At 42.5% G+C, this 26,364-nt stretch overlaps 1 protein-coding gene across 1 annotated transcript in view; it reads left to right on the forward strand.

Annotated features, from left to right (window-relative positions):
- The window catches only part of gphnb (gephyrin b), a 106,135-nt gene that overhangs the window by 22,544 nt on the left and 57,227 nt on the right, over positions 1–26,364 (forward strand). Inside the window, exons 2-4 of the mRNA XM_073492961.1 lie at positions 10,235–10,313; positions 21,232–21,289; positions 21,388–21,480. Coding sequence (XP_073349062.1) covers positions 10,235–10,313; positions 21,232–21,289; positions 21,388–21,480 — 230 coding nt within the window. The remainder of the gene's footprint in view (positions 1–10,234; positions 10,314–21,231; positions 21,290–21,387; positions 21,481–26,364) is intronic.

A 26,364-nucleotide genomic window follows, 5' to 3' on the forward strand; every position in this document is an offset into this window, starting at 1 on the left:
CCAAAACCCAAAGACATTCAATTCACAATAATATAAAACAGAGAAAATCAGAAAATGTGGGGGTCTAATTGCCACCACTGAAGTGCCCTTGAACAAGGCCACTAACCCCAGACAGCTCAGAAGTGCTTCTCAGTGGTCAAAAGACCAGACAGGTGTGAATGTGTCCTGAAAAAGTCATCCTTGCTCTAGTGAAGCACAGGCCGGTGAATGTTTTGGCTTTTTTTCCCTGTTAATTGACTTAAACGATTAATCAATGTACATTGTTGTCAATGAATCTTTTGGTCAATTGATTTATTGATTAATTGATTAATGATTTCAGCACATAGTCACAAGCACATTGTGATGTACCTTCATTTTCACATTTGTGTTCGTGTTTGTGTTTCTTTGTAATATGGTGTAAATGAAGTCAGTGTACAGTTTGAGCCAGATTCTGAAGAAGAATAATAAATCAAATGGTGAGTTAAAGGTCTCATATATAATTATAAACTGTGCCTTCAAATGAGCTGTCAGGACTTCCGTAAGTTTGTGATGTCACAACTGTACCATCAAAACCATATCCTCGCCCCGGTTCGGCCTTTTTATGCTATCTCTAGCAAGCCAAGGAAAAAGCTACAGACAACCTCCTCCTCAGGAATGGAAGAATAAGTAGAGGCCACACAGAAGAATGGCTGCCATATTTATTAAGGAGTGACTGATATCACTTTTCATACAGATTATTAGTAATCTAGGACAGAGTTCCCAACCTTTTTGACAACACAGACCAGACATGAGCTAGAGTTTCTCTGGCGGCATTGTCGTATTTACACTTGTATGTAAATATAATCAGTTTTTTGAACATTTTAAGGTTCAATGAAGATTATTTGCTTGTGATATGTATTTCATGATCTATTTCCATTTTCTGCTACCTTATAGTTCCTCTCCACCACATTTTGGAGGCAAATATTGTACTTTTTACTCCGAACATTTATTCACCAACTCCAGTTACCTGTTATTTTGCTGTTTCCGATCATTAACACAAAATATAAATCAACTAGTATGGACAATTGCGATGATGTATTACTATAGATTAAGCAAACAAGCATATGTTAAGTAATGAGTGAGACCATGGAGTGGTGACTATACAGACAGAGAGAGGCGGCTGCATCAGAGCCAAAGTTACACATTTTAAAATTAATTAGTTATCGACAATCAGGCAAAAACAAATAGGAAAATGCTGAATATGTGATCTAATAATCAATCTATCCCTATTTTTTATTGATAAATGTGCCAACTTCACATCAATGTGTCCATCTGTGACACATAAGATTTCAGATTCAAGTCTTTATTGTTGTTGTGCAAAACAACAAAACAGTGAAGCATCTCCCTAAGATTTGCAGTGCAGAATATAGATAAAAGTAGTAAGAATACTAGAATGACACTCAGTAGAGCGCATACCTCCGCCAAGGCCCAACAGTCCACTTTGTCCACATGAAATTGTACTCACGCAGATAGAGACACTTGATTTTTTATTTTTTTCCATCAAGATCCATGCGTTATTCCCTGAAAAATTCACGCAATGTTAAAGAAAGTGAGAAAAAATTCCTGGGTCCGTCCAATTCATCTGGATCCCTACAAAAGTTAACCGGGTTTATTCTGGACTGAGACTCATCTTCCGTCTTAAGTTTTGTGGAAATCTGTTCAGCAGTTTTTGTGAAATCCTGCTGACAAACCAACCAACAAACAAACAAACAAACTAACAACAGACATGGGTGAAAACATAACATCCGGGGCGGAGGTAAAAATAGAATAAAATGAATAAAATAGTTACTGAAGAATGAAATAGATTCTAAAGATAAAATTGTTACTAAGAATAGAATGGGCATTAAAGGCTTGTCAACACTTTTATCTTCACAAAACAAAAATAAACAGATAGAAAAAAAACAGTCAGCATGTATTTACACATACAGTAATCCGTAACAGATCCACCTTATTGCTCAGGTGCAGATACGATTAAAGCTCTCTCTCTTTACTTTCAAAAATATGAAATCCCCTCAGACTTTTGCCCAAAGTCAGTATCTGCTCCGTGAAGCGCACAGAGCCTGGATGGTGGACTATATGGTGATGAAGATGGAGGGACTCAGCAGCACTCGCTTGAACTCTTCCCGTCCTGCATGGTTGCTTCCCTCCTTGCATGTGTTTTATTCATTCCCCTGCACCTCTCTTCTCATATCCTCCCCCCTACCAGTCATTTCCCCATCTTCCCATTTCACCTTACTACTCTCTTTGTTCTCCTGCTCTCTTCCTCTGCCCTCCCTCTTTGCTTTCGGAGTATTCCCACCGCTGCTCCCCTCTCTCCGCTTCTCTCTGTTCCCCCTCCGCTCATCCAGTGTGAATTGCTCTCTTAATCCTGTCAGGGTTAGGCTCCAGCTCGCCCTCCCCTCAACTCCACACGTCCATCCTACCACCTCTCCTCCTCGTGCCTTGCTCGGACTGGGATGGAGCTGCCTCTCCTCTCCGGGGAGAGGGCGGGGGCGGGGGGGGAGTCGGTGGAGCCGGGGCCAGGGATGGGCCCTGCCTGCCTGGGACACAGCTGTGAAGAACAGAGCTGTCTCTCCCTCTCTGTCTTTCTTTCTCTGCACATCTGGTGCGTGGGGGGGACTGGGCCATGTTGTGCTGTGTTGTTTTGTCCTTGGCTCAGCGTGGTTGCAGGATTTTGGCCTGGCTACGCTGGAGTAGGTTTGGATTTGAGATGCGGATCGGCCCACTGCTGTACCCACACGGATGAGCCGGGCTCCTTTGGCGTAGTAAGCGATGGTTATTAAGCCGATAGAGTAATTATTAGCTGCAGTATTAGCGTGGGCCCGGTGCATTTTTTTTCTTTTTTGGGCCGTTTCCCTCCGTAGTGTTCTTCAATGGCTGGCTCGGCAGTAGCAGGTGGAGTGTCGCACTCCTTGCATTATGTAACTCTACCCCAATTTAGATCTGACTTCAAATAAATGAAAATCAAGCCGCTGGTTGGCTCCTTTCCCCGCGGATATAAATAGCATTTTCAAATCTTATCTAGAAACAGTGTTGTAGAGGGGAGAGGCTTTGAAATGCAGCCCGACGATTAGGATCCCATTGTTCCGCTCCACACCCCCTCCATTCTCCCGGCTGCTTACAGTAAGCCTGAGGATCTGTGTGTGTATGTGCCTGAGCGCGTTGCCCTGCACATGTGTACGCATTCATCTGCATCACAGTGTGATTGAGGTAGCGGTTAATGGTGAGATAGCATGTGCATGCGCGTGGTGTCGTGGGTTTGAGAGTTTGTGAGTAATTGGTGTGTGTGAATGTGTGTGTGTGTGTGTGTGTTGCTGCTGGGTGTGTCTTTGATGATGGATGCTGTGCTTCTGCTGCTTACCCCACTGCTCCTCTCAGAATTAACAAGGTTGCTAAGATACAGTGGGCTTATATTAGATTAGGTTATCTGCTGTTATTGCTGTTACTATATTTTACCCAGCACCGTGAAGCCTTTATTAATTTGGAAATTTACCCTGCCATGGAATGAAGATGCTGGTATTCGTGCACCACTGCTCCTCTCCTCTCCTCTTCTAGCTAGGAGGGGGTTGTGGTACTGAAAGCCCCCTAGTCAGATGTCTACCCCACCCCATTACAATCTGGAGGCGGGTCCATACCTCTATTCATCATTAAACCCATTTAATCCGGGGCCCGAGGCCCAGTGTTTCCATTTGACACAGAACAAGCCAGTAAAATAGGAGACAGGAGGCAGTGATATCACTTCGGTCGAGGCTTATTGGTGTGCAGAGGTGTTGTCCCTCCCACCAGCAGATGTCAGCCCAATCCAGTGTTTGACCTCCATAGTAGCTTCTCCAGGGCTGGAGGGCCATTGGCACTTCTGCTAGCGGATAAAGAAACAATAGAGATGGCAAGTGGGCTGCTCAGACGAAAAAGGCGATGCTCTGCTGTCCCTCCAGTAGTTCCAGCACATGCACAGATTCATTTTTTTAGACAAACTAAACGAAGGAAGGATGATCTACATTTTAACTTGGCAATGTGATTGAAATGTTCCGTCGTTTCTTGAGTAAAACATAATATCCAAAACACCTAAGACAGATTTCTGTATTTCCATCTGAGGAGCAGCAGGGTAGTGCTATAATGATGGATAAGCACTGTCATAATTGGACTGGAAGCAGACTTTGGCACACGCAACTCTATCTCCATCTAGCTCCGTCTTGCGCTGTGATTTGTAGCGCAAGTTGTGTAAAACTGCTGATCCGTGGCAAGGTGTCCAAGGCTGTGCGTGTGTGCGTGTGTGCGTGTGTGCGTGAAGGTGTGTTCATGTACCTGAAAAAGTGCGTATGTTTGTTTGTGTGTGTAAATGCATACACAGACACCGTGCGTGTGAGCTGTGTGTTGGGGTGTGTGTGTGTGTGTGAGAGAGAGAGAGAGAGAGAGAGAGAGAGAGGACCTGCTATAAGGGAAAACCCCATTAGTGTGGGATCCCAGGGAGATAATGAGTGCTGACTGCTTTATGTCCTGGAAATGATTGAGTGGAACATAGTAGCAGTTTATGAATCCCCTCCACTAGTGGCTAACAGACTGACAGCACATAGCCTGTCAGGTTGCTAAGATACTGTATTACAGATGGACAGCGCCTAGCCGCCATGCTAACTTTGCCTTTAGACCAAACGTAGACCGCTAGCTGACCTTGGCAACATCTATCCTACCTATTAGACAGACTGTAGTCCAGCTGCGCCGCCAAACTAATTACACTCCGAAAAGTCAGTATGCACGTAAAAAAAGATTTGATTTCTGAGTGTGCTTTTAATAAAATAGTGGTGAAACGGGTCCTGAATGATTCTTGAAAGTTAGGTGTTAAAACTCTTTCACTTCAAAGTCACATTTTAGATGCAAGCACACATATTTTTATCATTTCTACTACAGAACAATTAAATACATACTCTACTGAAAAGTGTATACGATTGATAGAGTGTAGGCTAGTATGTACACATGTATATGAGCTATGTAGTTTGGGATTTTGGACACAAACACTTGCCTGCTAGCTAACCCGGCTACCTTTAGGCTAGTGCGAAGCTTGCCAGCAAAGCTCTCGTATCTGTACTTTTGTAGCATTGGCCAGTTTACTAACTATGGATTAGACCACTCGTTGCTAGCATCTTTTCTCTCGTTTCTTTTGATTATAACCCTAACCCTAACCCACTAAATAAAGAGGGTTAACTATAGCAGGAACAAAGCACTATTTGTTAAACACAGCAATCAGAATGAAAGGCCTGCTAGCTAACCTGGCTACGTTTAGGCTGGCAGGAAGCCTGCCAACAAAGCTAGCCCATCTGTATCCCAAAATATCGCATGAGTAAGTTGTCTTGCTTGTTTACTATGATTAGCTAGCTGACTAACTCTCATTTCTTTTGCCTGCTTGTTGTCTGGTCAGTGTTTATTTCATTTGTTATGATGATACTAACGGAAGAAACTCAAAAGAAATCTTGTGCCAGCAATGTCTTGTTTTTGAGGATTAAAATACAGCGGGAACAAGATGCTATCTGTTAAACACAACATTGCTAGCTAACCTGGCTACCTTTAGGCTAGCACGAAGCTTGCCAACAAAGCTATCTGTATCACAAAACATCACATAATTACACAGTTAGTCAGTCTTTGCCATCTTTGTACAATTAGCTAGCTTACTAACTACAGATACACTTACGCCACCTGTTGCTATCACTTTTTCTCTCAATTCTTTTTCCTGTTTGTCTTGTTTCTTTATTTGCTGGGATTATAATGACTGAAGTAACTCCAAAGAAATATTGTGCCAGCGCTGTCTCCTTTCTGAGGATTAAAATGTGTAGAAACAATACACGATTTGTTATAATTGTATTTATCATTATTTAAATTAGCCTGCAGACGTTGCGTCAGCTAGAGCTGACACATGAAAATACATCACAACATTCACAATGAAAGGCCTAGCCTGCTAGCTACCCTGGCTATCTGCACTTTAATTAATTATAGGCCTATATCCCACCTATTCATATAACTTGTGTTTAAGGGCATTTGACACAACGTTATGTCACATGTATTTTCGTTTTGTCTGATCCGTTCATCTCTGAGAAAAAACAGTAAAGCCCTTCTCTACTTATAGTCCAGGCATGGCCATTGGTTGTACACTTTATTACCACCAGGAAAACAGACATTGGAAACACTCATGCTTCCTCTTTTTTCCCCTTAAAAGCAATAATTCTTCATGTTTTTCCATTCATTTTCGCTCCATATTGACATTTTCTCCTCCCTGATCAGTTCTCCTCTCTTCGGTCTCTTGATGTCGTCCCCTGTGTCCTGATCTCTCCCGCTCCGCTATGGCTTAGTGATTAACCCTTTAAGAGTGTGCGCGAGTGTTTGGGTGTGCACGTCTAGGTCCCATGTGTGAGTGGTGTTGTTGCCCTGCAAAATGCTTCTGAAGCTCAGGCTTCCTGCTCTCCTCCTACTGCTGTAGCCTGGGGGCCATGCAGGCTAACAGCACTCACACACACACACACAGGTGGAGGCAAATGTGAGATGATAGGAGTCAATAGAGGCATAGGCACCAGGAAATATTGAAAAATGATTACAATTACAGAGACGCCTATATAGATAAATGCAGTGTTGTTTAAGACGTCAGTATGAGAGGTGTCTTCAAAGACGCTGCAGGTCATGATGCTGAATCCCATTTTTTCTTCAGATTTTGCCGCCAAGGAGGTGATGTTTTTACTCGTGTTGTTGGTTTGTCAGCTGGATAACACAAAAACTACTGAACGGATTTCCACGAAACTTGGAATGAGGATGGGTCTCGGCCCAGAATAGACCCCATTGACTTTTCATTCGGATCTGGACAGAGCGAGGGATCCAGGACATTTCTTTCACTTTATCAAACATTGCAAGAGCAAGGGCATTTTTGTTATTTCTCAGACAGTAATGCATGAAAAGAAATCAGGCGTATTTAGGTGGTTAGTATTTGTGAGTGAGTACAGTTTGATGTGGATCCAAATAAAAATCCTAATCTAGCAAATTTGAATATACTTTATTTGATTTTGGATTAGCCTTGATTGAATTAAAGGGGGACTGTCAGGCCTCGGCGGAGGTATACGCTCTACTGAGTGCCATTCTAGTTTTGCTCACTGTTATTTAGGAATGCACAATATGCAATTATTTTGACAGATATTACAGTTACGAATACGATTCATGATCATTTTTGAATCACAATTTTTATTTTTTCGCTGAAAAAACTATGAAAATCGTGAATTTGTGACATTTGTTGGAGTCTGTACCAAACAAACGTGTTTTCTGTTTGGATACTTCGACTAATTGTGTGGCCGTACTGTTTTTCTTTTGTGATTATCATTGTCACCGCTTAACGATTACAAAAAACTAGCACAAATCGGTCATTCCTATTGTGTTCATGACCTTGGAAAGTTTGGCCAAGAGAAATTAACTCAAGTTCAACTCTTGTCCTGTTTGTACAGCACACACAAATATAAGCATATGGAGGAATGCAAATGTAGACAGAAACAGAAACAAAATACAGCATGTTGACAGTGCAGTGTGCAGTGCAGAGTGCTCTCTGTAGCTGCACTTCATATCACAAACGTCAGATACAAATTAAAATTGCATCGACAAGATCTGAGCTTCTACTCGTCTTTAAATGTTTGACCGCTGAACAGCAGGATGACATACTGGTAGAGTTTGAACCAGTTTCACTTCCATCTGTCTGGCCTTAGCTGTCCGTCTCCTCGTGGTTTTCCAGCCATGTAGAAGCATTGACCTTTAGCTCGCTGTGTACTGTAGGTGCCACGGGGAGTAGCGCCCTCTGGGGTGGGACGGGGTCACTGCATTGCGTCTGCGACTAGAGTGGCTGCTCAGGGATCAGGAGGCAAAGCTGAGCGGACATCTCCTGTGATGATTAAATCCCTGGCTTCTCATACGTTGCGGGTTTTGGGACGGACACTCGTGACGATGCAGTGAACAGAGATGTGTTGGGGGACAGGCGGTGAAAGCTGCAGATTTACCTGGAGGAAGGTGCATGGGCGGAGCAACGGAAGTGGGAGGAAGCGGTGTCATGAATTCTTGCGCACCTTTTCCCCCTCCCCTCTCACTCCTCTCCCTCCATCCTCCCTCCCTCTTCCCCCTTCTCTCCCCCTGTCTTCAGCTCTTGCACAGGATCACATTAATATTCCTTTGAAGCCTGTTTCAACTGCAGCCAGATCTCCCTCTCCCTCCCCTCCACCCTCACTCCTTCGCTCCATCTTTTTTTTTTGTTTCCCCTCTTTCCGCCCTCTTGCTTCTCTGATTCTCTCCCGTGCCATTGTTTCATCGAAGGGAATCGCTTTCCCGACAATTTCACTAACCGGTGCATCAGGGAGGGGCAGCTTTATTACCTTCAGTCAGGAGTTCCCCTTGTTGCACACATGCACACACGTGTGCACACACGCACACACACAGAGGGGTGGTGGGTACCGATGCCTTTGACAGAGCATGTTGATTGGTTCAGAATGGTTGCTGCCTCTTGTAGGAGAGTGGAACGGCTATTTTTAGATCAAGGGGTAGCTGGGAGAGAAAGACTGAGGAGGGCTGTGTGTGTGTGCGTGCACACGCGTGTGTGTGTGTGTGTAAGGAATACTGCAGTCTTGAAGGAAGTTCCCTCTTCACACACAAACACACACGCACACATGCACTTATGCAGCAGTGCCCCTCTAAAGCCAGGGTGGTGTGTATTCCATGTGCTTGCTCCCCTTTTCTCTCCTCCCTCAACCCTTTTTTCTCGCTGCATCCCGCCTCCCCCCCCCCCACCCCATCCTCCCCCATCCTCCCTCCCGCAGTCTTTCTGTCTCTCTTGTTTCTCCCTCTCTTTCTCTCTTTCTGAGCTGGCTCGGTGTGCAAATGTCAGCACTCTCCCATTTATTTGCCAGAGCCCAGAGCAGCGTCCTGCACCCCTCTGTTTACCTCTGCCTCCACAGCGCTGCCCCATCGGCACTGCTTTTCCCCACTCTTTCCCTCTTCCCTACATCCTTTTCATCCACTCCACTCTGCTCCACCTCAGCCTCCCCCCCCCCCCCCCCCCCCCCCGCCACCCTCTTTTCCATCCTTTCCAGCTCTGTTGCATCCCCTTCCTTCACATCCTTGCCATCCCACTTCCATTTTTTACACCATTCTTGCTTCACCCATCCACTCACCCCATCCTCTCCGCCCCTCCCCTCGTTCATGGATCATGGCACTTCATTGGAGTAACATCATGACATTTCCAGTCTTGTCTACAACTAGCGCATCAAGTTTTTTGGATTAAATCCACTGCACCACCACCACCACTACCACCACCACCATCACAGCCCCCTCCTCCCTCCCTCCGGTGCATCGGTTTGCATCTATTTTAAGACGCGAGCATGTCCGTTCACGTTTGGCCCCGTCAGATCACGAAACACCTTGTCCCTCTCCTCATCCTTCCCCGTCTGTCTCTTTCGGTCTCCTCTCGCTTTGTTATATATTCTTTTTCCATTCTCCTCTCCCCATGTCTTCGTCTCCCTCCCTGTCTCGCTCCATCCGTCACTCTATCCGTCTGTGATCGCCGTGATGACTCATGTGGCTCGCACCTGCTCTGCAGTCGAGGGGCCGCCACGGTTTCATAAGGAGAGGTTGGAGACGGTGAAGGTGTGGCTTCACTTCGGCTCAAAAAGTGTGCTCGGTGAAGGTGTAAGTGTTTATTCACACAGTGGAGCAAGTGGAGCTCCAACACATTAAAGCATCTCATTCTGTCCAATTTAGACGCAACGGAAGAGTCCTTTATGTCCAAGATCCAGTTTTGTTTTCTTCTCGTCAGGGCACAGGTGTGAAATGTGGATCAGAATGTAAAAATGAATACAGACATGCTTCCAAAACAGTGCAGAAGTCTTCAGAGATGTGCTTGGAAAGCAGTGTCTTGGATGTTGTTCAGCTTCTTTCATCATCGACTCAAAGGAGGATCATTTTGGTATATTTCGGCGTTTTCTTCGTCTGGTTTTCACTCCCGTCTCCCACCTTGAATAATCACATGTTGCCATCCATGACGCAGTTTAGAAAATAGTCATTCCTGCTTCTTGCAGAGTGAGTTAGTGAGCTGACATGAGAGTAAAGCCACTCACATTTAAGAAAGAATTGTTTACTGTTTGGACAATGCCCTTCGTTCGTTATCATTTTTTCCTACTAATTGAATTTTCTTCTGTCTCTGTCTATCCAGTGAGTGACAGCTGTTTTCGAAACCTTGCAGAGGACCGCAGTGGCGTCAACCTCAAAGATCTCGTCCATGATCCCTCCCTGTGAGTATTTGCCTTTTTTATCACACATCCAACCTGCAGAAATGAAAAAAAGAAACACATCAAGCAACACCTTCTTGCACACAAGCGTTTATTCCAGAGTTAAGTCCTTGAACTAACCTTAAATCTACGTCACTGAAAACGATGCACAGGTTCTCTGCTTGTGTCTGTGTGTGTGTGTGCATGCGTGCGTGCGTGCGTGTGTGCTTGTCTTCTTTTTGCGCAAGAGTGTAACTAAGAAACTAAAAATATCTCTTCCACACAACATGTCGGGGCTCGGTGTCGCCCTATGGAGAAAAAATTCCCAGCATGCATGGCAACAACAAAAGAGCTGCAGCACTCTTCTGTTTAAGGATGGCGCTCTGTAGCTGCAAGAAGTCATTATTTGCTCAAAGAAGCCAAAGGAGGCGAAATCAACAGTTGTTTCCCGTACAAAGGAGCGTGAAAAGCACACTGGAAAACAATCGTTTCCATCCCAATTGAGATTTATGAATGTGTGTGTGAACTGAAATCTTGACAAAAAAAAATCTCAAGATAAACCACTTGATTTCTAATAAAAGCAAGCATCCACATGTTATTAAGATACTATACATGGCCATTATAGGACACCTTTATGTGATTCCTACACGTCTAATGCCTAAAGAATGGGCATTAAGTTGGGTTCTGATGTCGGGCGATTAGGCTTGGCTCACAGTTGTAGTTCATCCCGGGGGTGGGATTCAATACGGTTGAGGTCAGAGACCAGTCAGATTCTGCCATATCAAACTGGGAAAACCACCTTCTGCGTTGTGCACAGGGGAATTGTCATGTTAGAACAGGAAAGGAACCCACATAGGAAAGTTGTTCTCACTTACACTCGGGAATGTTAAATCATCATGCCAGAGGCTTAAAAGTATCTTATTTTGGGGAGTCATAATGTGTAATCTCACAGAATATGTGTTTAAACATATTTTTGACCCGCCTACAAATCTACCCACATCTGGGTTTTTTTTAACCAAGCTGATGTAGCTTTTATGCATAGAAGAGGGTGTCCATCAGTCTGACATTTTTTGTAAAAGCCTGCTAATACAAAATTAAACTAGATTAGCACACAGAAGAACACATACCTCCGCCAAAGCCCAACAGTCCACTTCAGTACTCACTCATAGATACCAGCCACCTAAATACGCCTGATGTATTTAATTGAGATCCATTCGTTATTTTACTGAGAAATTAACAGAAATGTTGAAAATATTCCTGGATTCCTTTTTCTGGATTCGCACCAAAAGTTAATGGGATCTTTTCTGGGCCGAGACCCGTCCTCCATTCAAGTTTTGTGGGTAGTTTTTGCGTAATCCTGCTGACAAACCAACCAACCAACAAATCGACACAGGTGAAAGCATAATCTTCTCTTCATGATCTTCGTAATAACAGTCCTGGATGGTCCAGATCTGGTAGCCAGAACATGGGCGCCCATGGCCAATGCCCATGATCAATACCTCAGTCTACTGTATGTCTATCACTGGCCCTGTTCTGGCCCAGATCTCAGGCCTATGTCATAGGCAGACCAGATCTGGACCATAATTTCTTGCTGCATTTTGGTCGAGTGTTAGTGCGCTGTGTGGCCCGTCACTGAGCCAGACCTATTTTACTATGTGGGAAAAGGATCTTCCCTGAACAGTTGCCACAAAGTTGGAAGCACTCCATACTAAAAAATGTAATTCATATTATCTTGGAGCATCAGGTGGAACTGAAGGGCCTCGCCAAACCAGCTCCAGAGGAACAAAAAACCTGTGTCCATATACTTTTGGCAATGTAATGCGTACTAAATATTTCAACGATTGCAGTCTACAGCATGAAAAAGATGTTAGTTTTTATGTTGGATTTGATGTCAGTGATCAATAGCAGTCTTTTGTATCGTTACACGCTGCATGCCTTTCGATGCCTCCTCAGCCCGTGAGTCGAAACATTACGATATGTGACCCCAACATGTAGCCTCAGACACGCTTCTCTAGACATTGCAGTCATTCTCCACACAGACATTGATTTGCCGGAGCTATCCTGCTGCTCCGTCACAATATCACACCAGTCAATACCACTGAAGTGTCACCAGTCCCTCCGCCGCTGTGGGAGCCTGGACAGGTCCGTGCTTCTCATGTCCTTTACGGTATGTTTATTTTGAGGCCCGATGTGTAATGTATGTGTCACGTCTGTGTGACACAGAGAGGGAGAGTGAGGAGGCTTGTGCCATGTCATGTGCGTGACGCTAGACAGAGCGCCACAGAGTGATCAGGGATCTATTGTATGCTTATTTGTACAATGTGCAAGCTAGGGGAAATGTGGAATTGTTTTAGCTACTGACTGGCAGAGTTGTGGGTCTCTTTGTTGAGCAAACATGCTTTAATTGCCTTTGTTTTAACTCTGAGAAACATTAATCAACTAAGCTGATTTTATTAGATTGTTTGACTCACTGTGGAGAGTGCATGACCGTCCTGTTGCTACAATGTAGTACTCTGCAACAACCTAAAAATCAAATCTGAATATTTTTTCAATAAAATACTTCACAATTAATATCTTATAAGGTTGAATGTTTAAATGTTGAAACCAAACAGAAAAACTCTCGTTTTCATTTAATAGCGTCATTTATAAGAAAATAAATCTGCTCCTGAGCATCAGAACAGACCAGCACTGACTTTTAGTAAGTTTGTAAGCTAGTGAATAACATGATTATGGCACTTTAATTTACACATACTGTCTGTACTCATGTACTTTGTATATACTGTATACAGTATGCTACTAACAGTATGTGCAACATTACATTCATTGTTAGAGAAGCTTAATGCTACCTAATCTGCTTTTGAGGAAAATAATAATGAGGAAATGTTTTTAATGCAAGGTTTAGGCAGAAAAAAACACTTGGCTTGGGTTAGAAAAAGATCATGCTTTGGGATAAAATACGTGCTTCGGTCAGCACAAACACGGCTGGAGATGTTTGAAGGTCTCATCCAAAATATTCTGTTTCTGTCGCCACAAACACGACTGGAAATTATCCTGAGGGCTCCTTAAAAATATCCAGTGGTTTCTCACTTGCAAATGTTGAAACGCAGTCTCCAGCTGCAGTCACTGGCTTGGCAGCTTTCTCACCTTGAACTCCACCACCGCCCCCTCCACTACCCGGATATGTTAGTCAAGTCTTATACTGGTAATGTGAGTGTGATATGATGTGATATGCTTTTCATGCTTTTTTAAAAATTATTTGTATGTAGCCTATGACAAATGTGAAAGTATCAGTGGTTTGCAGAAGCGTTGACTGCCATCATTTCATCCTGGCGACTGGACGTGTTACTGAAAAAGTCCATTCTGATCTGAAACACGAGACAGTATGAATTTACTTTTAACTTTGCCTTTGTTAATTTTTCAACTGGGGATTATCCCCGAACGACCTTTAACACAGTGGTATGAAAGTCCTGCACTTACACTTACTACCTAGCCCAACCACCTTACTTTCACTCGTCCGGGGTACAAGAATGTAACATTTTCTAGATAGGAAAAATGCCAATAAACATAATCCAAACATAACATCCCTTCAGTAGTTTGGTAGTTTCAATTCAGTAGTATATACATGTATGTTTCTTCTTTGGCAGCAAATGTGTTTTTGCAAAATAAGGATACCTTTGTTAGCATGAATACAACTAAAAAGCTTGTGGAAATGAAAGGGGAATTTCATTTTTGGTATTTCTGAAAACAATAACCTTCATATTATCTCTCATTTAACACTTAGATGTGTTTATGTCAATACATTGCTGACATAATCTCCACATTTGTTTGGATTCATGGGTTGACACAAAACATATAAAAGGATTTACAGTATATGACCAAATATTTGGATACAAGTCCAGGCAAGGTCTGCACTCATGGCACCGAAAGGGCTTCAGATTCCACTTTAATGTCGCCACTGTGATAGTTTTGGATGTTTCCATGCTAAAATCAACTCATCATCAATTGTGCGCTTTCCTGGTGGAATTGTTCATGGAATAAAAATCCCATCGTGTTGACAGCTGATAAAAGGTTGGCAAGTTTGTTAAAGTTGCTTGTTGGCTAGGTCGACTCTGTTGACTGAACTGCTCAGTGTGAGTGCAGAGTTGGAGGTTCTGTCGGCCACTGAAACCACTAAAAAGACATGTTGGTTGAAGGTGTTTTGTACCAGTTAACTGACAGGGTTGATCTTGGATTAAACAGGGTGCTGTTAAACATGTAAATTGGACGCTCAGACAGGCAGCGTCCCTGTCTTCTCCGCTGTGTTGCGCTGACGGTAGTCGATGTGAACGGGCTCCGGCTGACCTCCTCTGGCCCGAGATCTTCCATGCCATGTTAATCCACGCCACACCACGAGTCAGCGGCTCCATCAGGTTGACCAGCCGGAACGCTGTGCCCTCAATGTGCCACCGCTGCTGTGACAGAGACACATAGACAGAGACAGAAAGAGAGAGAGAGAGCAGGGGAGGGGAGAGAGGAAGGGAGTGTGGGGCCACAGCAGGACACATAACATAAACTATAATCACAAACACACACACACACACATTGGCACATGCAATCAATCAGTCTGCCCAGTCTGGCATTCAGGAGCATCCAGAGGTGTGTCAGGTGGAGAGAAAAATGATATGTGGCAAAAAAAGAGAAAAAGTAGCAGAGGGGGGTCAAACAAATGATACCCAGACTCAAGGACACACAGATGAGGCAGGCAGGGGTAGATGTGTGTGTACACCTGGGTGTCCTTACGTGTATGTGTGTGTGTGTGTGTGTATTAGTATTTTGTATGCATCTATACCTTTCCAGTGTGATGGAGTACTTCTGTTTAGATTCATATATTGCGTGTCTGTGGGTGTTTATGTTTACGCTAGCCTCCCTCCCTCCCCGGGCTGTTGAGCCAACTCTGCGTCCCTGCCCTCCAGCGACTTGTGTTGTAACAACCTTTGTCAATTTTACAAATTGTCATGGCTAAGAATAGCCAGAAGTCAATCAGATGGGTGACAGTCGGCCCAATTTCACAGTCAGGAGACAGTCAGGGGACAAGGACACCACACAAACACAAACCTGTAGTGCTGCATCATAACAACTATCTCACATTTTGACTTGGATCGACTCATGTAAACGTTCGTACGATGTTTAATGCTAAGTTAAGCGATAACATCGTCCACACTCAATACATTTGTCTATAACAGTGACTTTAAATATTTTAATTACATGTAAATTTACCATCTCATTTCATTACTTAAGTTCAGTCTGAAGTGTCACATTTAGTGCAAAGTTTTTCAGTCAGTGTGATTAAATTAAATAACTTTGTCTGATTAGATTCAATTAATGCAGACTCTTAAGTGTGTCTGTTCAATTATTACATATAAAGTTAAGGGGAACTTCTACATAAACGTGATGCATTTTTCAAGTCTTTATTATTCAAGTTTATTTCAAAGAGGTTATTCCGTCTTCTGTAAAAAAAAAATCACACTTCTAGTTATTTAATTCATGCACATCAACATGATAGAAAACCTTAAATCGTATTCAATTGATACGACCCTTTACTTTGAACTCATGTAATAGAATTAGAAAGAAAATGTACATGTAATTACAAGTCTTCAATTCACTGTTCTTGGCAAATTATTTTTTTCTTTGCAAATGCACATCAGTAAGTGATTACAATTACGATGTTAAAGCTGCTGTAATCTCTATTTTCATGCTAACAATGGATAATTCCAGCTCAGCTTTACGGAGCATTTTGGTGTCTTTCAGCTCATTGTTTTGGTTTTACGGGCTCCCAAATCTACTGTTTCGGTTCGCTCCCATTGCTCTCATTAGTGTTGTTTTCACAGGAAAAGAAAAAAAAACAGCACCAAACAGCAGACACACAAAGTTGGCACATTCTAGTTACATTGCAAACAATTGAAACACGCACGTGAGCGGTGCTTGTTCTGCCGTAGATGTTAACTTCGTTGTTTGAATATATGAAGCGTGTTTGATATGTGGTGGAGCCGGGATGGCTTAGAAAAAGAAAATGAAATGGGAGAGGGGACTGTCAGCGATGGCAGATCTGAACCAGGATGACATTTATTCTGTAAATAAATAGAACGCTTGTGGGGTGGAGTGGTCTGCAGAATATTTTATGGTGTGTGTGTGTGTGTGTGTGTGTGTGTGTGTGTGTGTGTATGTGTTTCTTGGGCGTCGTTGTGCGTGTTGTTTAGTGGCTGTGAGTGGAATCATGAGAGTGGAACCCCTCGCTGAGCACTCAGAGCTCTCATCACGGCAGGGGTTTGAAGAGGTGGGCTCTTCCACTCCTCCTCCTCCTCCATCCATCCCTCCATCCTTCCCTCTATCAGCGAACACGTTGAGAGGTGACCCCTTGAGAGCCTTCCTACATATGGACGAAGCAACAACTCAGCTGTAATGGGCACGGCTCCATGCTACTACTGGGAGTGTGGAGATGGCCAAGGCTCTCTTCTCCTCCCTGGATGGAGTGTGTGTGCAAGAAAGCAAGAGAAAAGAAAGGAAGAGAGAGTGAGATTGAGTGCCCTGTACAAAGAGCTTGTATTATTAATGAAATCACCCTGGCAGATGGGTCTTATCTTGGAAGTGTCCCACAACCACCGAGATTTGCAGCTGGCTCACATACACACACATGCTTTTTCTCTCTCTTGTTAAGTGTGCCCCTGACAGTCTATCCCTCCCTTTTCTCGCTCTTTTCACTCTCTGCCTCTCTCTCTCTCTCATCCCGCCTTTCTCTCTTTATCCTCCTCTCTGTGCTCGTCTTTTATTCATAGAAAGATTTGGCCGACGCGTCCAGGCTTTCAGGCCAAAAAACTACTGCCATGCCCCCCTCCCTCCATCCTCACCGCTCACACCCCTCCATCTCCCTCCGCCTGGCCCCCGCTCTTCTCTTCCCCCCCCCTTCTTCCATTTCTTCCTCCGCCCGCATCAGGATTTGTCCACACCTCGAGCGAAAAGCCTTTATTCCAGGCTGACTTCCTCCGGCCCGCAGTTTGAAGAAGAGCTTTATATGTCGTAACCCCTTGCAGTAGAAAGAGACATAGATGGGTGTTAGAGATTAAAATGTTGCAGGCCCTCTCCCCTCTAATAGGCTTCCCTCAATTCAGAGCACACCCTCCCAAAAATACAGCCAGGCACTCTATCTGCAGAGAAACCAGTCATGCTGAAACGCACATTCAAGCACATACTCATATTGTAGATAGACACACATATGTATGCATATTTACATGTGTGTATGTACACATACATTGTATGGTATATGCAGAGAAATACAGATACTGCATGCATGCTTATACGTACATATATGTCTGTTCATACATATATACCGAATTTACATTTACAAGTCAGTGTTCATGTTAATCTGTTTGGGAGGTGGGGTTACTTTCTTAGGTTTTGGCCCAGCCAATCGACACCGAATCACTTGTCCGCCCTGGTGACGTCATTTTTAGTCAGCAACGGACCTGCAGCAGCTTTTAGAGCAATGTTTTTTTTACATTGATTCAAGAAATCTGCCCCATTGTCTTTTTGTGAGTGGTGCCAGTGGAGAGACAGACTGTAAAAATATGATGTAGCCGACAAAGCTCTGATTGGTTAATTGTTTCTCAAACCAGGAAAACATATTTGTCGTCAACGATCACAACACCCGAGCCGCTGAACAAAGTGAGATGTTGAGGATGATCACGCAACCCAGCTGCCAGAATAAATGCAAAATACAGATATGTTTGAACTTTACATTTGTTTATGTTTTAATTTTAGGTGTCTTTAGGTTCAATTTTCAATTTGATGTTGTTGTGACAACACTGTGCTTGTGGCTTGATTAGGTTAAGGCAACAAAACCACTTGGTTAGGGTTAGGAAAAGATCGTGTTTTGGCTCAAATACCCTGCTCTGGTAGCCACAAACATGGCTGGAAGTTGTCCTGAGGTCACCACCAGTGGTGTCACGCTTACAAATGTTGAAACACAGTCTTAAATCCATCATTGCCCCTCCACCTCCCAGTATGACAGTCTGGTTATAAACACGCAATGTAAATGTGAAATGAAACGTCTTGTAGAAATGTCATTATGGTACGTAACTGATGACACGTACAAATGTGAACGTATCAGTGATTTGCAGAAACTGCCAACATCTAATCCTGGCGACTGGGCTGTCCAGGATAGTACAGTATACATGTTTATACAGTATATTCACATTAGTATATGCATATGTGTGTACATACATGCACATATACACAGACACACACGCAAACAGTACATGCAAATATTTACACCATATTTACATATCTGTCACCAGTCTAAACCAACAGTTCTACCTCTGGAGAGGTGTTGACTCAACTGTGTGGTCATTTTAAAGGCTGCAGTTTGTGGTGCTGCTGAATCGTGTTACTGGCAGGTGCTTCTATTATTTTGTCCACCCAAATTAACATAAGTGAGCGTTTGCTAACACTTACACAAGAAAACACACATGCGTGCACAACACACACATACAGTATACCTACACATACATCTGGTATGTAAATATTGTATATACACACACTTAGACCCATAAAGATACATCCATATTTTAACATATATGCACATCGGGATATACACACACATATAACATGTAGCGTGTACTGCGAAACCGCAAACACATTCTTTACTTAGTGGAGCCACCTGTGTAAAAGTATGTGCAGTGATACACACTAGATATGGACTATGTGTCAGTGTGTGTACTTGTGTTGTGTTATGCATTACACAAATACACAAAATCACATAAAGATGAGTATGTTAATATGTACATCCATGAGCTACATGAAAGCACACGTTCACATATACAAGCACTGCAGATGTTGTCATGTATGAGCGTGGACATCACATCGTGCCGTAAAGATATTTCATGCAGCGCACACATGCTCCAAAAATGTCCAGTCATCAACATATTGCTGCCTTGGCACAGAAATGGCATCCCCGATAGTTAAACACAAACATTCACCGGCACACACAAACTCTCTCACGATGAACAACACAGCAACTAGAGGCTTCAGGCAGGAGGGGTTGCCTAGGAAACGGTGGGAAGGAACCCTAGTTATTTGTGTTGAGCATATTTTCATTTGGGCTGAAACAGAGAGGCATAAAAACCCCAGGAGAGGCAGAGAGGTGATTTGTCCTGACAGCTCCTTTACTCTCCCGAGGTGTAACACAGACACACACACACACAGACACATAAACGGACGAATGCACAAGCATGAACACAATCACACACACACACATGCAGAGATGCCAAAAACAACCCCCTCCCTCCTAAACACATCAGGAGAAGTAAATCACTCGTGCCATCACGGGAATGTCAGCAGGGGAGTGAGTGTGTGTTTGTGTGTGTGTGTGTGTGTGTGTGTGTGTGTGTGTGTGTGTGTGGGTGCACAAGTTAGAGGATGCTCGGAGTGGCCCTGCATGTGCAGCGTTTCATGAAAAAGTACTTCTTAAATGATTCTTCCTGACTCCTCTGCCTCTTTTGTCAGAAGCAGACAGCTTCCCTCTGAGTTTCATGCCTCGTCTCCGTGCACACTTGCTGCGGTATTTCGCCGTTGTCTAGCTCGGCGTGTCTCTCAGCTGCTCCGCTGCACAGTTTGAAAACTGAGCAGAGCCGATGGATTTGGTGAACGGCATTTCCAGGGTGCAAAAATATAGTCTTTGTGACTCGTGTGTGTGTGTGTGTGTGTGTGTGTGTGTGTGTGTGTGTGTGCGAGGAGTGAGAGTTTCCAGTTGTGGATAAAAAGCATCTGAAAGGCAGGAGAAGAAAAAAAAATTAGCGGGTGCTTTAATGTTCACGGGTATTTGTCTGAGGGAGGGTATCATGGCGTTTAAGTGGCTGACGCGGAGGGGAAACATGATGCAGTAGTCTCCCAAAAATAGCGCTTCTTGAAAAAAGAAAAGGGTTACATAAGGGGTGTCTGTGCAGAGCCTTCACCTTGAGCCTGGGGTTGTTCTTTTTGGGGTGTCATACCCGGTGTGGCCACAGGAGGTCGCCGTGGATCGCTGTTCAGCAGCAGCAGCAGCAGCAGCAGCAGCTCTGTCCTTGTCAGAGCTCCCTCTTCAGTGGGCCGTCCTGTGGAAAATCCTTACAGGAGGGAATGTTCAAGGGCGTTCTCTCTCTCCTCCTTACTCTCTGTTATATTTCTACATCTCTCACTCTCTCTTTCCTGTCTGTATTTTTATCTATTTCTCTCCTACCTTTCACACATCTTCTACGTCCTCTCATCATCTGCTCTCTTTTCTCTTCATCAGCGTTTTTCAAATGACAGACGTAGGGTTTAAAGTCTTGTTTTATGTCAGACCACAATCACACGAACAGACATTTACAAGCTTCGGGGTGCATGTTTGGGTTTTTCTTTTATACAGTATTTTCTAGAATATTTTCTGCTTTATTACTCTGAGAAATTCAGTCATTATCTGCTCACCCTCATGCTGATGGAAAGTCAGGAGAAGTTTTGTAACAGCTGAAGAAGATGGGGACTTAAACGTCAAAAAACAACAGTAAAAAAGATAAATATAATGCCTTCATACAGCTCATCTGGGTGAATTCAAGTCTCTGAAAGCTCCAAGATCCTAAATAGATTCGAGAACAGTTTACACAATTTACACCCTTGACACACAGTCAAGCTTGTGCACCTACTTCAGACAGGGTGATGTTAGCTTAGCAGCTACAGTGAAGATTTTGGCTTAAAAAGGGTGTAAGTAACGTTCTGTCGAAAACACAGACTTCTGACAAGGCCCACAGTTCCTCAGCTGACCTTTTTGACCTCCCTGTAGTAGTGTAGAAAGAAAAAAAAGAGGATTTTCGTGCAGGGATCAATAAAGTATCTTGTCTTGAATGTAATAATTACTGTATGTATTTGTAATCTGATAACTATCCTCCTTTCTCAGGTTGGGGGGTATGATCTCGGCCTATAAGATAGTGCCAGATGAGATAGACGAAATCAAGGTATGTTTTCTATCAATCTGTCTGTTTATCTATCAGTATACAGTATCTGCAGTAATGAGTGTAACTAATTGTGTTTGTGTGTGTGTGTCAATGAACAGGAGACTCTGGTGGACTGGTGCGATGAGAAGGAACTTAACCTCATCTTAACCACCGGAGGCACCGGTTTCGCCCCGAGAGACGTCACACCAGAGGTAGGTTTACATTGACTGATTATTTTTCTTGATTGTTGTAAATGCGTCAGACAGTGTCAGAAAATTGTGAAAAATGTTGATCTGTGTTTCCAAAAGCCCAAGATGGCTTCAGAAAATGTCCTTGTTTGTCCACAGCCCAAAGACAATCAGTTTACTGTCATAGAGGAGTAAAGAAACCGGAAAGTATTCACATTTAAGAAGCTGAAATCAAAGATTTGATTGATTGATTACCAAAATCAGTCATAATTTAAACAACCAGTCGATCAGTTGTTGCAACTCTAGTGTCGATTATCTCTCTCCATAATCAACAATTTTTAATTTGCTGAGTTAAAAGATCTGACCGGCATCACGACATAGATAACCGCTTAACTGGCTCAAAAGAGTGACAGCGAACAACATGCTAAGTCACGTTTTATTTTTTGTATTTCATCATTATGCAAACTGTATAGTGACGCTTGAGAGTAAAGCCTGAAACATGTTACATAGAATCAGCAACGACAGCATGGGGTTAAATATGGACACTGTTTTGGTAAGAGGTCCCATCCTGTAAAGCGAAGTGATGTTACTGTGTACGTTAGAAGTCTGATTATAGCTCACATGAAACGGACATTTTGGTGCCCTCAAGCAAAAGGCTGTTAAGGTGGATCTCTCCTGTTCCTGTTTCTGCTGATTACACGTGTGTGTTGCTGCACTGATTAACACACGGTGTAATCAGCACCACGGTCACATGGGAAATAAAGATTGTTATTGAAACGTATTTTGAAAAACAAATATAGGATTGTATTGAAACCAGGAGATAAGACAGAGGTAATGAGTCAGAGAAAAACTACAAAACTACAGGTGGGGCGGCCATATTGGCCAAAGGTCTGCACTACTCTGATTTCCTGTTTCTTTACTTTTCATAAATTAGCTGTTTATGCTTAAAATCAGATTAACAAAATATTTCAGATTGCAATCACAGATTATGAGGGAACACTGCTCTATCTTGACCAATAGGATTGTGGGAATTTTTCAGTAGTAAAGCTGTAATAAAGCCTTTGTTTTTGTGCTATATTTTAATCAAAATCTTTAAGTTTGAGACTTCACATACCATCAACATGCCATATCCAGTAAAAGGGGAAACTATTGGGTGTAGTTGTAAAAAAGAATTGAGTAAAAGTAAAGATATAATGTTAAAATAGTACTTCGATAAAAGGGAACGTCACCCATGTGAATAGTACTTGACTTAAAGGTCTTAAAGTACTGACATTAGATGTACTTAAGTATCAAAAGTACATGAAAAAGTCAATTATACATATTTTGACATATTTTGTATGAACTGCACAGACTGTATAGTATTGGTCGGCTGCTATTCAACATTTTCCTGATGATCAGAATCAGTGTTTTTTGTATCAGATCGCAGATAAAAGCATTCAGTCTGCAGAGTAACTTGTAACTCGAGTTATCAAATAAATGAAGTGGAGTAAAAAGATCAATATCTTTACTTCCAAAATGTAGCGGAGTGGAAGTAAAGTAGCAGAAAGTGGAAATACTCAAGTTAAGCACCTCAAAATTGTATTTAAGTACAGTGCTTGAGTAAATGTACTCAATTACATTATATTTTCTATTTTTTGTTACAGTTACATGAAACAAATTGTCATTGAAGGGTTCACGACGTGGTTCATGTAGCTGTGGTCACACACGATATTGCTGGTTACACGTCAGTTTCATTTCAGAAAACATAACAGAGAGAGACATTATATATCCAATGTTTTTGGCACAAAGAAAAAAAAGATCCTAATGCAAAACATATGCTGAATTTACAAGAAGGCCCAAATTATTAGGAATTTGTCATAGACAGCGTTTCAGAAAGTTCAGAAAGGTTATACTAACTCAAATCTTGCATAATTGAGGTTTTTATAGGGCAGTCTGGGTACTTTCTCTCCCTCCTTATGTCCTTGCTGCTGTTGACTGTAGTTGATGTGGCTGTTTTTGACCTATAGTATGTTGATGTTCAAGTTTGCCATCTACTGTAGTGCAAAATATTCTCTCTATACTTCTCTCTATAGTATACTCATCTTTACCGTCTTGTCACACAACACTGTTAACTTTAGATTAGAACTATTTCTTTTGTCTACACTGCTGTACTTCTGTTACATGTGCTCAACCAGGCTCTCTCACACACACATACACACACACACACACACACACACACACACACACACACACAACCAATTTGGCAGGGGATGAGCTGTGATTCTCAGCAGTATCGCTGGTCCTCATCAATCATGGCAGACAGGAACCTTCCTGGAAGAGAGAAGACACGTGAACACTGTAGTCACTGATAATACCTGCTATCTGATTCAACCCTCTGTGCTGGAGACAACCGTATCTCTCTGTCTGTCTCTGTGTGTTTGAAGGCTGTACAAGACACGTATGACTGTATTCCGTTTCAGCTGAAAGCAGGACAGAAGTAACTGATTACGTTGTGCCGCTTTTGAGCTCTTTGTATACTCTTTTGAATGAAAGTACGACATGTTGCTGCATCCATTAAGATATTTTGACAAACCTTGTTTCAGCTGTCTGGAGAATGAAACATCCCTATCTGACCTGTGTTGTCTCTGTCTACATGAGCAATCAAGATTGATTTCATCTTTGAAATCAATATAAGAAAATGTCTTTTTCTTAAAAAGGTTAGCGTTGAATGATTTTGACTTGTTGTCTTTGTCAGCTGGGACGTCAATGCGCAGCAGCAGGGATACTTTTGGTTTTCGGCAGTGCTGTATAGTTTATGGTTACCTTTTACAGTGTTATAAAGTACCCAAAAGTCAAACTTGAGTCAAAGTAAAGACATGAAGACATCGTTTTTAAAATATTAGATTGGTAAAAGTGAATCTCACCCATGTGAATAGTACTAAACTTAAAGTCTTAAAGTATCTGTTATTAAATGTACTCAAGCAGCAAAAGCACAAGTAAAAGTAAATTATACATATATTCGTATGTATATGTGTGTTTATACTGTATTTTATGGGTCAATTGATGATCAGCCTGGCTGATTTATTAGATCCGGTATTCAGCAAAGTAAAAGTAACTGATATCCTCATATCAGAATGTTTTTAAAAGTCACACACAGATTTTTACTCTGCCACAATTTGTACTTACAGACGTTAAAGCTGCATCTCATGTAAACCTACATTAAGGGGCTGGAGAGCGTGATCTTTTCCTGTTAGTCGCTATCCAACACATGTATTCTTGATTAACTGCATCTCTCTTGCAAGCACATTGATTTCTGGTGGTTAGCCTATGGCACAAGATGTCTGCTCCCATATTTAACAGAACTAAAATAAAGAAAAGAATTTCCATTGGGTCAGGGCACTGGTGATGAATGAAACATTCATTTTGAAAAACGTTTACCCAAACGTCTTTTACACGTCCTCTGAATGCCTGTCGAATCACACAAACCCATCTTCCTCTTCTTCCAATCAGTGACTCTGAGCAGTGCATGATGAGGTATGGATCCAGCCTCACCCCCCCTCTCTCTCCCTCCTTCCCTCTTGTTTCTGCCTCGGTCCCTCCCACACTCTTTCTCTTTCCTTCCCCTCTCCTCCCCCCTCCGTCTCTTCTCCTCTCCTGAGTCCAAGCCCACGATGCTCATCAGTGGCTCCTCTCTCTTTGAAGTCTTCTCTCTCCCCTCTCCCTCGCTAATGGTGCGTTTGAAGTGTCACTCAACTCAAGGGCACCCAACACACACAGCTGGAGGAGAAGCCACTATCTTCTCCGCTATCTAGCTGTCGAGAACGTGCCGCATTGACTGCAGGCCCGCAAACGTATAGACACTTACACACAAACAAAAACCACCACTCCCTCCTGGTTTTATGATAAATAATTGTGGTTTCATAAAAAAATTCAGGCTGCAGGATCAACTTCCCCAACATTTAACTGTTTAATTGCACAGAAATAAAAAGACATATTCCTGCATCGATTTCAGAGATTGAATCAATCCGGATTGCTAATTGGGGGTGTACTGTAGATGGGGAGGAGACTGGTCAGATTAGGATTTCTCAGCCTTCAGACACACAAGGGGGATTGTAAATCAATACTGTTAGGGCAGTCAGCTTCACCTCTTTACCTAGCGCTTCAAAGACATTCGTAAAGATAATATATGTAACATCTCCATGTAAAAATGTCTAAAAATGACTAGATCGTGTTGTATATTTTGTTGAGTTGTGTACATAAATTACCTTTAATGTGTCCATGTGAAAACCCAGAGTAATCTGTAATTTTGTTAAACGAGTGTGGAAGTGTGTGAGGAAGGAAGTCGGGGAGCGTGACCAAATGCAACGAATGCAATGAATAAAACTTTGTTTAACACTTTCTATGAAGCCCATGTCTTAAATGGATTATAATGCATTATGATCACACTTATAATGCAACTATGGCGCTGCATAATTATAGTTATAAGCACTCATGGCCATTTTTCAACGCTATAACTTGGGGAAGTTGTGACTATATCTCACATTTGGTCAGATACTGAATTGGTAACATTAATCTAAGTATCAGGTATCAGCATCAGCTTCCAGGTCCTAAAAAATATCTGTGTTAAAATAAACTGTTTTAAAAGGAAATACCACAAAGAGATCGATTATTTAAAGCACATCAGTCTTGTCATCATACTTGCTTTATGACATGCTGCCGGACCCGATGGAAACATGAATGTGCTGCTGTTCTCTTTTTAATATCGACATTTATATTGTTACAACTTTAATCAACTTATAAAACAAGCTATAAAACCTCTTTCATTATTTCAGTCAGTACACTGTTTTCTTTAAATTAAAGCAGAATAATGGGAAACTTGAACTTAATTTAAATATGGCTCTCTGAAATCATAGATACCCCATTAACTGT

The sequence above is a fragment of the Pagrus major genome, chromosome 22 (genome assembly GCF_040436345.1).
Source record: "Pagrus major chromosome 22, Pma_NU_1.0".
In the NCBI taxonomy this organism is placed as follows: domain Eukaryota; kingdom Metazoa; phylum Chordata; class Actinopteri; order Spariformes; family Sparidae; genus Pagrus; species Pagrus major.